At 52.9% G+C, this 14,051-nt stretch overlaps 3 protein-coding genes across 3 annotated transcripts; all 3 read right to left on the reverse strand.

Moving 5' to 3' along the window:
- Window positions 1-929: 929 nt before the first annotated feature.
- Window positions 930-1,952, reverse strand: ALTATR162_LOCUS7747 (uncharacterized protein; the record flags this gene model as incomplete). Its single annotated transcript, XM_043315376.1, has 3 exons — window positions 930-1,441; window positions 1,493-1,747; window positions 1,802-1,952. 3 exons carry the CDS (start codon window positions 1,950-1,952, stop codon window positions 930-932), a joined length of 918 nt encoding a protein of 305 aa, XP_043171311.1.
- A 1,928-nt stretch (window positions 1,953-3,880) lies between these two features.
- Window positions 3,881-9,155, reverse strand: ALTATR162_LOCUS7748 (uncharacterized protein; the record flags this gene model as incomplete). The annotated part of the gene is made up of 2 exons (XM_043315377.1): window positions 3,881-4,465; window positions 4,524-9,155. The coding sequence occupies 2 exons, from the start codon at window positions 9,153-9,155 to the stop codon at window positions 3,881-3,883; spliced, it is 5,217 nt and encodes a 1,738-aa protein (XP_043171312.1).
- A 2,081-nt stretch (window positions 9,156-11,236) lies between these two features.
- ALTATR162_LOCUS7749 (uncharacterized protein) lies at window positions 11,237-13,038 on the reverse strand (the record flags this gene model as incomplete). The annotated part of the gene is made up of 4 exons (XM_043315378.1): window positions 11,237-11,875; window positions 11,927-12,771; window positions 12,821-12,833; window positions 12,883-13,038. The coding sequence occupies 4 exons, from the start codon at window positions 13,036-13,038 to the stop codon at window positions 11,237-11,239; spliced, it is 1,653 nt and encodes a 550-aa protein (XP_043171313.1).
- Window positions 13,039-14,051: the final 1,013 nt, after the last annotated feature.

The following is a 14,051-nucleotide window of genomic DNA, read 5'->3' on the forward strand; positions in this document are numbered from 1 at the left end:
GTCTTGAATGGAATTTGATAGGACAGACGGTAACGAGATAGGAAACGTTATTGGAGTTATGTGCGTCCTTTTATAACACTACCTTTTACTGCATCCACAATGACACTGCTACTACACTGTGTTAGGAAATGCATTATAGCCTACCCATAGGACCTCAGACGGTGGTGTAGTTGTGAGCAAGGTCCTTAGTTGGTGCTTGGCGGCTTTTGTAGCCTGATCGGGCTAGTTCCTTACGTAGTACAAATAAGCTTCTGTCAAGCAATAGAGTCCTTTACGATACTGGATGCACAAGAATAGTCGAGGCGGCTCATTCTATGAAACCTTGTAAGTTCATCTCACAAAGTCCTCAGCGAAAGACCTTTTTTGCTAATCCTTCCAAGTTCGTGACGATGCCGGTGTCTGCGCTGCGCGAAACTCGGGGTAGAACAGCATTTAACATTAACATTATCTATTTGTAGAGTCGTTCTCGCCCAAAGACTACACTTACAGCTGCGCCTGCCCTCTTCTGGTCCTGTACCACTTCACCAAATCCCGCCTAACCGTCGTCTTTAAATGCTCATTAAATCCATACGTAATAGCGTTGGCCAGCCCAATATATTGCGTCGAGCACTGTAGAATAGTCAACAGATAACTCGAATGTCCTGCAGCTTCCACCAGACGATTGAGGATACCAGGTAGCCACAAGATGATGTACAACACTGGGTATGCGTTTAGGAGCAGCATCCTCTTGATCTCTCGCTCTAGATCTCGGGGGTGAGTCCCGCCACTGCGCTGAGGTGTGGTTCCAGACTCGTAGGCTCCGGAGATTTGGGCTGGTGCAGTACTGCCGGGCATTGCTGCTACGATGTTTCGTTTTTTGTCTGATGGGGGGAAGTCTGGGGAAAGCTACAAGTTTCAGCACTGAGATGTTGTAGACGAACGAATGAGATTCACATAGCCGCAGGAAAGGAAGACGCACCTGAACTACCCTTGATATAAAGGCTTTTCGGCGACATTGGAGAAGAAATTGTAATTTCGCTAGGTCGTCTGTCGTCTCTTTCCAGGTCGCCCACGGAGGATTCGATGTCGTCTTTTCCGAGACTAGTGCCACTTCTACCATCAGAATGCTTCACTTCGTAGCGGTACTCGACATTGATCTCGTGTAGCTCTGTTTGCGATTCGCTCCTCAACTCAATCGCGTTGTCTCGGTGGAATGTGCGGCGTTTGGAAGCTTTGGCAGCGCTTCCCTGGCCGTATGATCTTCCTTCATTGAGATTATTCAGCTGTATGAAGTGTCGCCTCATGTATATCCAGACGTAGACGTAGATCCCAACGGTTCCAAATATGATGCTGAATCTCCACCCGTGACCGAGCGCGTAACGCAGGTCCGTTCTCTTGCCCGATATCCAGCACCAGTTGCCGCTAACAGGTTTCAATTCCTTCAATCCTGCGGCTGTAGTCGCTATCAGGTTCAGTCAGCATTGTGTTGATGATTGCGCATATATGAGCTTACATGTAATAGTAGGAACCACCCAGACGGACGCGCAAATGAGGACCTTGCTGAGGAGGGAGGCGTTGGGCATGTAGGTTTTGCGGGTGATTGTAAGAAGTGTTATGATAGCGATGGCTAGGATCGAAAAGTCTGCGGCCTGAACAGACCACTGACCGACCCAGCCATTGAGGCTACACGCGGGACCCGCGGTGATGGAACCATTGTTGGCAACTGCATAAATGCCGGATGTTGAGTTGTTCAGCGAGTTGATGAATTCTGTTGTGAAGGTTAGTCAATTCGAGATCACAGCGACTCGCCAAAGACTCTCACCCGCTAAAGCAAGGTTCAAAACAAGTGCGTGTCGAAAAGATCGTTGCTGATCAGCGTATACGATGTACGATATGAGAACGCAAGAGGTTGCAACACAAGACAGCAGGCTGCCGACAAGGGTCGGGATAGCGACTCTAAGATCGTAAGGCATGCTGAAACAGGTATTGGGGGGGAAGATATGGGCTTGGCCTGCAAACAGCGTAGCTATATGTCCAGGTTCAGGTCCAGGGTTATGTGTTCAGGTTTCATATCGAAGCCAGCGAAGTGCACCTAACTTTGGTGCAATTACATGTAAGGACACCACTTTAACCTTCCGGTTCCTAGCAGCCCAAACAGTGCTGTCAATGATAATTCCATTATGTTACTACGGTTAAATTCTCTAGCCTTGCGAGCAAATGGCAGCTATGAGCTAGAGGTTGGTACCTGAACCTTGGTGCTAGAAGGTTTGGAGCGTATGTGTGGCTTGAGTCCCGCCTTCCGCGATTGTTGGCCTAAGACCTTGAGTGCGAGTTGACTAGGGGCATTTCGTGCTCCGAAGAGCCCAAGGTGAACGAGTGAACGAGTCTCGGATTACGTTCTTTGTAGTAAGCGGTGTACAGGATTTTCAAGAGCCATGATAGATCGTATGCACATGGTAGTTTCGGCGTGCGCCGAGGTCTCCGCCTACCCAATGGTACTCTCGGATGAGAGCTATGTTCTGAATGGTGCACGTGAAGTAACGTGATGAAGTGCGATGGTAGTGAACCGTAAGTCTTATCCTCGTGCTGGGCCTCGGGTCGTAACTGGATGCTTTCAAGATCGGTTCTAGTAGTTAGTGGTCGATGACACCATGAGCTGAGGTTAGGGTTTGCGCAAGCTCGCTATCAGGGCCGGAGATCGGAACTAACCAGTCATCTCTCAGTTGATACTGTACCCACAATATTCAACTACTACACTACTGTTCCTCAGGCACCTTCCCGTTCAGGATATATTGGAGAGCCACTACGCCACACCCGCATCAAAAGAAGGGCTAGAGGCTTATATTGTAAAATATCAACATTCCGGCTTGGGCATCGCACACGTAGCGCACCCTCCGCCCTTCGGTCAATCGACCCGCGTCACAGGCTCCTTGTTGCGTTAACAGCCGCTGGACTCGTAGAATAACATTCTATTTGCCTTAGGGTGACCCGTCCCGCTTGCCAATATTAGCATCGGACACTTTCCATCGATCTACATCTAGTAGTTGCACCCATCATCCTGGAAGACGGTCAGCGGGGAAAATAGAAAAACAACATAGTCGTGCTAGGGATACAAGAAAGTTTACATGGCCAGTGCTAGGGGAAATAGCTCAGGGTCCAACACACTAGCTCGATGGTCGGCTACTGAGTTCATTTCCTCCTTGTTCTAATCGTCTCGGAAAGCTTGGCTGAGTATATGGAAGATCGGAGCTTGTGTGCTACCGAACAGCGAACATCATCAGTAAAGCACGAGTCAAGTTACCAACCATATCAAAGTAAAGAAGCTCAGGGTATTCAAGTAAGAACAATGATTACGAACTACTACAACTAGCTATTCATACAACAGAACGTCCCCTTGATGGCCACCAACAACAAAAACAACGCCAATGCTAAAACTCAACAGCAGCTATGTGCAACAAAGGAAAACCCGGCTGGTCTAGCCAAAGATGCGCGCGTACGCTCTCGAGGCCTCAAAGAGTCGCGGCATGATGAGGTGATGAAAAGACGACAACAAACAATAACAAGAACGCTGATTTTTGGGAACCAATCCAAGAAAACTCATGCCTTCATCGGACCATACCCGGATGTTGCATCAGCCACCAAGGAAACTGGCAGCTCCTTTACCGTATCCCACTCGTCTTTTCTTTTGACGACAAAAGGTCGACCTTCAGACCCCCCGATCTTCCAGCTCTTGTGTGACCAAAGTCCAGTGAAACGGAAAAAGGCAAAGAATTGCATGTCCCCTTGATGATAGCGCACAACCAAGTAAGGTCGTGGTATCATATGCAAAACAATTTTCGAACCAAAGATGTGAATAGACATTACTTCGTCTCCCCCCACAACCTAGATACCATCAAGGTATCTACTTCTTGCCGAGCAGGCCACCGACCATGCTCATGGGGCCGCTGCCACCCTTCTTTTTCTTCTTGTCGTCGCCGCCTCCGAGCATGTCGCCCAGGCCGCCCAGGCCCAGACCGCCGAGTAGCTTGTTGATACCAAGGCCACCTAGCAGTCCATTGACAAGGCCACCGAGGCCCAGACCGTTGAGCAGCTTGCCAACAAGGTTTAGTACACCCGTCAACAGCAGACCAACAGCAGCGATGATCTGGAAGAGGGGCTCGGTGAGCAGGGACCAAAGAGGGTTGAGCTTCTTCTTGGCGTGGGGCATGTCGGAGATCTTCTTCTTCGCGTTGTCGATAGTGGTAACGACAGACGTAGTAAGCTCCTTGAGGTTGTCGGCCAGCTTGTACTCCTCGGGGGAGGCTTCGCCGGTTTGCTGACGGCCCTTGGCTTGAGCAGCGATACGGCCATCGGGGTCGAGACCGCGGAGCGAGCCATTGCATTCGTTGAGAATGCGAGAACCCTCCTCGATGAGAGGCTTGACGTTGTTGACAAGCTCCTCCTCGTCGAGCTCGTCGCGAGGTGTGCGGTCGGCTTGCTCGATGTACTGGACGGATGTTAGCATATGTTTGGGAGCGAGATGAGTCAGCAAGAATGGAACGTACCTCAGTGATCTGCTTCATGACAGGTTGGACACGCTGAAGAGTGTCTTCGCAGATAGCTGACATCTTCTTGGCCAGCTCGGAGTCCTCACGACGCTGCCTTTCCTCGTCGGTCTCATCCTCTGGGATCTCCTCCTCATCCTGGATGTTCTCCAAGAGAGTAACCTCACCAACCTTGTTGCCGTCGTTGTCGATGACATAGCCGTTGTCATCAATCTCGAGACCAGCGCAGTGACCAAGGTCACCAGCAGTGAGACGACCAAGAAGATCGCCGTTCTCGTCACGTACCTCACCCTCCTTGTTGACACGCATGCCAGACATGGGGTTGATGCGGCGCTCCTTCTCCTCGGGCTCCCAACGCTCGGCCTTTCCAATAACGTTGCCGTTCTTGTCGTTGATGTCACCATCCTCATCGACCTTGTGGCCGACAAGCTTCTTAACATCACCCTCGATAATGCGACCGATGATGTCACCAGAGGGTGTCTGGACAGTACCGTCCTTGACAACAGTGGCTTCGTCGAAGCCAGCGAAGGGGCCCTCGGGTCCTCCGTTCTGGCCATGGACAAGCTCAGCACGTCCAATGACGTTACCTTCGTTGTCCCAGATCTGGCCCTTGCCGTCAACCTTCTTGCCGGCGAGGGCAGTTGGGTCACCCTCAGCAACGCGACCAAGAATGGATCCGCTGGAGTCGACGACGTTGCCAGCTTTGTTGACGGTGCAGCCTGCAAGAGCGGAGAGATCGACTTCCTCTTCTTCTTCTTCGGACCATGGCTCAGCGTGACCCTTGACGTTACCGTACTTGTCGATGATGTCACCGTCCTCATCGACTGAGTGACCAACAAGCTTCTTGGGGTCACCCTCGGTGAGCTGACCAACACGGTTGCCGTCGTTGTCGTCGACAAATCCGTCCTTGACGACACGGAGTCCTTCGAAGCCGGCGAATGGGCCCTCCTTGCGCTCGGGACGCTCGTTGGGAGGGATGATGTCACAGCGACCGACAACTTTGCCAGTGTCACCGTGGATAAGACCATCGCCATCAGACTTGCGTCCGGCGAGCTCAGCAAGGTTGCCTTCGACGAGCTTTCCGACAGGGATGCCTTCGCTGTTGACAAGGTATCCTTGCTTGTTCAAGGTGAGGCCGTCGAGAATTGAAAGGTCGGCGGGCTCCTCCTCCTCTTCATCCTCAAGAGGCTCAGCATGGCCCTTGACATTGCCGTACTTGTCGAGAATGTCACCATCCTCATCAACAGCCATGCCAACAAGACGCTTGGGGTTGCCCTCAACAATCCTGCCAACAGTGTTGTCATCTTCATCAGCAACCATGCCGCCTTGGATGACGCGGAGACCCTCAAGACCAGCGAAGATTCCTTCGGGCTTGCTTTCACGCTCGTTCTCGGGGATGAGCTCGCAACGACCGATCTGCTTACCCTTGTCGTTGAAGATGAGGCCTTCATCGTTGATCTTGCGGCCGGAAAGTTCCTTGGGGTTGCCTTCGACGAGGCGGGCAATGGGCACACCCTCGTCTCCGATGACGTTGCCTTGCTTGTTGACGGTCTTACCATCAAGGATAGACAAGTCCTGGGGCTGCTCCTCCTCAGGAGCCTCCTCTTCGGGCTCATCGTAACGTTCGGCGTGGCCGACAACTGATCCCTTCTTATCAAGGATATCACCGTCTTCGTCAACGGAACGACCGACGAGCTTCTTAGCGTCTCCCTCGACGACCTGGCCGACGCGGTTGCCCTTGTCATCTTCGACAAAGCCATCCTTGACAACAACAAGGCCGTCAAGGCCAGCGAAGGGAGCTTCCTCCTCGCCTTCTTCCTGGGGAATAGTTTGGGCGCGGCCAATGACCTTGCCCTTGTTGTCCCAGAACTGACCTTCGGCATCGCAGGTAGTGCCAGACTTGGACAGCTTCTTCGCGTCACCTTCGGTGAGCTCACCAACGATGTTGCCGTTGGAGTCGATGAGCTTGCCGGACTTGTTGACGGTAAGGCCATCAAGGATGGACAGAGGCGGACGGCCGTCGTCTTGGGCGTCTTCCGCAGCGTCTTCCGCATCCTCGGCGGCGTCCTCAGCGGCGTCCTGAGCATCCTCGGCGGCGTCTTGAGCATCTCCAGCATCTTCGGCAGCATCCTCAGCCTCGTCGATTCGCTGCTCAACCATCCTGGAGAGGGCCCTGACCTTGCCAATAACGTTTCCATCCTTGTCAAGAACCTCACCCTTCTCGTTGATCTTCTTACCAGCGCACTCGGAGGCATCGCCCTCGGAAAGTTCACCAATAGGCTCGCCCTCTTCGTCAAGAACCTGGCCCTTCTTGTTGACCTTGAGACCCTCAAGTTCGTTGATGTCTGGGGTGACTTCAACTTCCTTGACCTCGGGTTCTGGAACTTCAGAAGCCTCAACCATCTTGGGCAGTGCCTTGACCTTGCCAAGCACGTTGCCGTCCTTGTCGACAACCTCGCCCTTCTCGTTGATCTTCTTGCCAGCGCACTTGGCAGGGTCACCCTCGGTGAGCTCACCAATGGGGTCGCCTTCCTCATCGAGGACTTGACCCTTCTTGTTGACCTTAAAGCCCTCAAGCTCGTCGATGTCGGGGGTGATCTCCTTCATCTCAGGCTCACCCTCCTCTTCTTCGCCCTGCTCTTCCTCGCCTTCCTCAGTCTCGCCGAGTTGCTCTTTGAGCTCCTTGATGGCAGTGAAAGCGGCCTCACCAGGGACAACGTCGACCTTGCCGATGACATTGCCGTCCTTATCGAGGACCTCGCCCTGGTCGTTGATCTTCTTGCCAGCGCAGTCGCTGAGCTCTCCTTCCTTGAGCTCACCAATCTCCTCGCCATCAGAATCAAGGACCTTGCCCTTCTTGTTGACCTTGAGGCCATCCAAGATTCTGGTGTCGAGAGCACCGGAAGCAGACTCCTTCAGCTTGTCGGCAGCGCCTTCAGCGAGTTCGACCGTGCCGAGAACGTTGCCGTCCTTGTCAACAACCTCACCCTTGTCGTTGACAGTGAGGCCCTTGACGTCGTCGATGTTCTCAAGATCACCGTCAGCAACGTTGCCAACGACCTCGCCATCATCGTTGAGGATCTCTCCTTGGGTGTTGATCTCCATGCCCTCAAGGGCCTCAACGCCAGGAAGCTCGTCCTCTACGTCAGCAGCCTTCTCCTCAGCACCGTCCTTGATGTCTTCGGCGGTGGACTTGGCTTGGTCAGCGGCATCAGTGACGCCCTCAGTAGCGCCGCCATCCTCTTCGTCCTCCTCATCATCGTCTTGCTGGTATGCAGGGAGATCGGCGGCTTCAGGGGAGAGCTCTGCCTTGGCAATGACATTGCCATCATCGTCAAGGATCTCACCGTTCTCGTTGAACTCCTTGCCCTGGATCGCGGACGGGTCGCCGTCAACGAGGTGACCGACAAAGTCACCATCCTCATTGAGGATTTGACCAGATCGGTCGGCGGTAAGGCCCTTCAAGATGCTGATGTTTGGCATCTTGTCACCGGCGTCAACGGCTTCATTAGCCTGCTCTTCCGCCATCTCAGGTGTAAGTTCGCAACGACCGACAAGATCGCCATCGTCGTCAAGGATCTCGCCGTTGTCACCGATGGGGTAACCAGCGAGGTCCTCGGCATCACCTTCAACAAGGCGTCCGACGTTCCTGCCGTCCGCGTTCTTAATCATGCCATCCTCGTCAACTTCGAGACCCTTAAGCATGCTCAGGTCGGGGGTAGCATCCTCGGCTGCGTCCTTGGCGCCGTCGGTAGCATCCTGAGCCTTGCTCTGGGCATCGTCGGTTGCGCCCTGAGCTTTGCTCTGAGCGTCTTCGGTTGCATCTTCTGCAGTGCCTTCGACATCCTCAGCGGCGTCCTCGGCAGTGTCTTCAGCAGTGTCTTCAGCAGTGTCCTTCGCGTCACCAGCCTTGGACTGTGCGGTATCCTTGGCAGATTCAGCGGTATCCTCAACACCCTCAGCGGTGTCTTCCGCAGTTTCCTGCGCATCTTCCGCTGTCTCTTGGGCGCCCTCCTGAACGTCGTTGCCGGCGTCCTGAGCAGCTCCTTGAGGGTCCTGCTTAGCCTTGCCAGCGAGGTTGGATGCGCGGCCAGCGAGACCGCGGGCACCGCTCAATGCACCTCCACCAGCCTGCTTGCCGGTATCAGCAGCCTTGCTGGCGGTTTCTGTTGCATCGTCCTCTGTGTTGTCGGCGGTGTCCTCAGCGGTGTCTTCCGCGTCGTCTCCAGCCTTGTGTGTGGCGTCATCGTCATCGTCAGCCTCCTCGTCAGCGTCGTTGTCGTCGTCGATCGGCTTGGGGTCGGCTTGCTCGAGTTCATCTCCAGCTTGTGAAACCTTGCCAGTGGTGTCCTCAGCAGCCTCTTCCGCCTTGCCCTTGGTGTCTTGGGCAGCTTCCTCACCCTTCTGCTTGGTGTCCTCGGCGGTATCTTGCGCTTGACTCTTCGCGTCCTCGGCCTTCTCCTGTCCTTGCTGCTTTACATCCTCTGCTTGCTCAGGCACATCGGGGGTGGGGGAGTCCTCCGACTTGCCTTGCTGAGGCTTGTTCAGCTTTGGGGCAGATGATTGTGGCTTTCGTCCGAGCTTAGTAGGGGTGCGGGGGGTGTCACCCTTTCCTGCTGCTGGGGAAGGCATATTGTTGAATAGAACGCTCGAGACGTTATACGAATTGTCGTGTCCGTGATGCACCGTGTATGATGAGGTGCTGTAGGAAGTAGCTCGGTGGTGGCTGCTTCCTGATTTGTTGCTTGATATAGACTGGGAGCGTGTGGAACGGGGAATTTCTATTAGGTGTTGGGGGAAAGAGTAGTAGGAGTAGTTGTGGGAGGAGTAGTTGTGTTGGGGGGATGAATCGTCTGTCATATATCAATTGACGAATGGTTCGTCTTTGTAAGGAATCAGAAAAGGTGGAAGGATCACAGAGAAGCAGGCATTTATGATACGACGTCTCATCAATGAGCATGCTGGAACAGATGACGTCGAATGCTGGCTTCCAGGAGCCAGAGCTTGCGCCTCAGTTGTGGGTAGGCAAGGTAAACCTGCTTTGGCGCCATACTGTGTGTAACGAACGAGAGGAGTATTGCGTCACACTACTCACAAGCTCCAGCCTCGAGCGGGGCGTCAGCTCATCCTGGTTGAATGGCCTCCACTAAGCGTGGTGAGACAAAGCGGGTAGCTGCTGCAGCAGGGATGAGAACGGCCTGTGGCTGGAAATGGGATGGTTTGGCATCGTCGATGAACCGTGGAGAGCGGGCTACTGCCAAGGTTGAAGTTGAATTGCCCCAGGAAGTGGAGCTGAAACGCCCTAGCCACAAAATTGTCTACAGTACTCTTTGGACTGGACAGGATTAGTTACTGCAGGAGGATGCCAATGGCATGCAAGAAGGGAGGTTTTGGAGACTGGTGTCATCTCTGCCAGGCCAATACCGGGGCTGCAGATGCCTCGAAGCAGGCGAGTATGCGGTGCAAGACGAGCTGGTGAAGCAAAAGCACATGGAGTCCAGGCCCGATCGATGGCGCTGTGGCTGGCCTTCTCGTGAATCGGGTACAAGATCCCTGGCGGAAATGATGCCCCTCCTATCATAAGGGTGCATGCAGCAGGATGGGAAGAGCAAGTCGTGCCGTGTGTCCAAGCAGGTTGCAGCGACGCGTATGATGCAGTCGAGCTACTGACGTCACAGCGTCGGGAGCTCCCCTGTTCAAACATCTCTTAGCGTGGCTATAGCTTCCTTTTGGCGGCCGATCGCTGCACACTACCAAACCTCGGTACCACCATCGTGAGCACCACGAGCTATCAGCGCGACATGGCATGGGAAAAAAAAGGAGACCCTGCGTTACTGCGGCTGCGGCTGGAGATCAGGAACGACGGAATTCGGGACAGAGCAGCCGAAAAGCATCATGTTAGAAGGCTTCCTGCAATGATGCTGAGCTCACACCACTCCGTGTCTATATGCGATGAACGGCGGGGCTCGATCGCAACGGTCGGGACGTTTGCCGCGTCCCAACTGCGAGTTTCACTACGCACCGCTACTAGGCTGCAGCAAACTCTATATTACCATGGTACCTAACGTCCGGGGATTTTGTTGGACATCAAAGCGCACCTGTAGACGCGCAACGTGTTCTCGGTGAAGAATAGTGGTCTCGATCTAGACACCTCCGTCGTACCCATAATTTTGTTTGCGCCACAGCTGCACAAGCAATTCTTCGCAGATGCACCATCGACCATCCCAGCTCGGGGACCCCTATCTCGCAATCTGCCGAGTCATGCTCGAACAACAGGCTACGACAGAAGACACATTTCTCATACAAAAAAGAAAGATGGAAATCTGGGTCCGTGACGACGCGTATGATGTCAGTCGCCGCCGTTTGTAAGAATGATGGCGGCACGGAACGGGGTCCGGAGGCTTGGAAAGCGAGCGAGTCAAGGCATTACCTGTTTTCTGGTTCCTGGATCCTACCTTTTCGATAGACGTGCGTTGATCGCGCGAATTCGTGGTGATCTAGCAATGACACCACGCGAATGAGGGCAGATCGATGCTGTATTGAGGTATGGTGTTCTTTCCACAACATCAACTTCACCAATAATACTTGACCAATCGACGATGGGTATATCATAAGCACGTAAGAATAAGCTACAATAGGTAGGTGGTAGGTAGGTATGGGGTCATGCAGGAACAGGAGCAGCCCGCTATGTAGCCCACTTCGCATCCGCCCGCTCAGGACGCAGGGGCTGATTCCCGATGCCCATCAGGCGGAATCCCATCTTCGATGTCTTCCCCTGACTTGCTTAACCACTTCTTCCTCTTCTGCTTGGCGGATTCTTGTTCTTTGGGTGTCAGGTCGTCGTTTTCACCGCCGCCTCGACTGAGCCTTTTCCAAAGTCGCCGACCAAAACTAGTCTGCTTCTTCTCTATCTCTTTTCTCTCTGCCTCTTGGGCAAGTAATTGTCGTTCTCTCTGCGCACTCTCGCTCTTGTCCTTTTGCTCCTCGACTTTCCGTTCGTACTCTTCTGGGTGCACAACCTTGGTCTCTGCTTCCTTGACGTGCTCAACTCCATGCTTGAACTTCTTACGTGTTTTGACGTAAGCTTCGAGACCGACGAGGACAGCATATGATCGAGAGATGGAGACACGCGACATATCTACTCCATTCTCTTTCATCGAGTGTACGAACGCGCGAAAGTTCTTCGTAGGTGGTCGGTAGTGGCCGGACAGGGGGGAGAGGCGCCGCAGCTGGCCATCCTTGACTTTGATCAGACCTGCGGCAGAAATGCGAGCCCCATGTAGGAAGGAGCTGTGCTGGAAAGCACCCGATTGCTTGATTCCAACGTACAGGCGGAAGGATGTGTCGGCTACCTATGCGAGCTTAGTACGTCTGGCTGATGGGGGGAGACCAGCTCATCTTACGAATATCCACGAGTTCGGTTTCACAGAACTTCGCAATAAGTGGTTGAGGATAGTCGCGGCTGACACATGTTTGAGTTTCGATATGCCCCTAGCTTTGTCGAGATCCTCATTGACGTAGTGTTCTGCTTCCGCATCGCTTTCGGATATTGACGAATTTGAGCTCAGCGAGATCATTGAACCTCGTCGTAAGGTCTTGCTCTGGCCAGAGTGGAGTTTTGCCTTCGGACCATAGGCGAGGGTACTGTCGTTGACTGGTACAATACCATTGACACTATCTTTGTATTCCATAGTTGTGTTTAGCCTTTCTCCGTTCTTCGCCCAGCACAACCGTCCTTCGTCGTCAATTGTGACCAAGTAGTTTTGGCGCTCCTCTCGCGACAAATAACGCACCCGTTCCGTGTCCAATCTCTCTCTAGAAACGGTTGGATGCTCAAAGTTCCTCCCTGCGCCGTTGTCCAGCCAGTAGAAGAAGTTCTCGTGTGTATCTGCTTTCTTCCACTGTTCGTGATAAGCCCTCAGGTTACTACCATACCGATGCTTCTGATCTACCATTTCCAAGAAGTATTGGAGATCCATCATCTTGGCCGTCTTCTCACGTTCAGCTTTTGACTCGTTCTGCTTGCGCCGTTGTTCAGTGTGGTTCTCAGGCGCATCCTCGTCTTCCGTAAGTGAGGCATCGTAGGGATCGTCGGCTCCCGCGCGTCGCGCAATCTCGCCTACCCTTTTCCATTTCTCGCGCGCCGCTGTGGAATTCGCTCGTTCACGTTCTTCGGGTGTGGTGAGGTTCTCGTGCAAAGCCGCCTCTTCCGAGCGCGGTTTAGGTCTCGTCGCATTACGCCATTTCGCTTTAAAGATTTAGCTTAGGCGCAGTAGATATCGTGGTAGACTGCTAACCATCGCGTATAGCCTGGTACCGTTAGCTACATATCTTCTAATGTAATGCGAACATCTCCGACCTCTGCCCAACGTGCGCTAGCATCTAGGCCCATGCCTTGAAGCTGCCTACGCTCTCGATAGCCGCGATAGTTGCGCTGGATCAGCTGCGCTGCTTGCTTTTGCTCATCGGTACCCATGTCCGACTTGCGAGCCGCGACATCTTGGGCGCTGACCATTCTGGCTCAGTAAACATATATGTGGCGCAGGACATTGGAGGTAGAGTGGCAGTGGTGTGGGTGTTGAGGCTTGTTTGGTGGGGCTAGTCAGGTAGCCATCCCTGCTATTCGGCATCTCGGCAGGGCCGCGTCATCGCGAAGGAAAAAACACCAAGATCTTCTACTAACGGCTATACCGCAGAGGACATTATTGTCGCTTGCAATGGATCTACAGATGTGTCGTTATTGCCCGCTTCGCAGCCAACTTTCTTTGTTCTTGACCGCTTCTGTCTCACTACCGGATGTCTAGGTAGAGCACGGCTTCCCTTTCAACCCAATATCTCCGTAGAAGACGAGTTGGCGGCAGAGATCTAATTCGCAGCTGACGACGATGTTTTTGATGAGTACATGGAAGAGACAGGCATGGATGGTGTATACGAAAGATGGGTATAGCAACTGACTGAGATAACCGTGAGGAAACAACTAAGCGAAAACGAGACAAAGAGGGCCAATTTACAGAATGACTTAGAAAATGATGCCTATGATAATGGAGATGCCTACGGACAGTGAAACGTTCTTAGAAGTGACAGATGTAGATATAATCAGTATTTTTTTTCAAGCTTCTACTTGTCGTGTGGTCAAAATGTTTTTGTAAGAGTTGGTGAAAGCTATTCAGACATAAAACTATGTCGAGCTTGATACGAAGCTGAATCGTCTTAAAAATCTCTCAAGTCCTTGCTGAAAGTCTACGATTGTTCTGCTCCCCATTGTTTGTTGCCTCCCAGTCCAAAAATTTCAATGTCATCATTCATGTGCGTTATCATGGTACCTGCCTGGAATGTATAGAGAAAGAGCGAACTATGGCAGATCACAGCTCGTATGCAATTTCTCCTTCATCCTCGGAAAAAATGCTCCGTTATATCTCGATATGCTTTAGGTGTTTACTCGGTTCAGGAAAGATCTGCTGTCAGGGTCGTCCGATCTCACCGTTTGCTCCTGCACTTTGCTCCCATACCACGACGTCATCGTCACAG

Source organism: Alternaria atra (assembly GCF_907166805.1).
Source record: "Alternaria atra isolate CS162 genome assembly, contig: 28, whole genome shotgun sequence".
NCBI classification, from domain to species: Eukaryota; Fungi; Ascomycota; class Dothideomycetes; order Pleosporales; family Pleosporaceae; genus Alternaria; species Alternaria atra.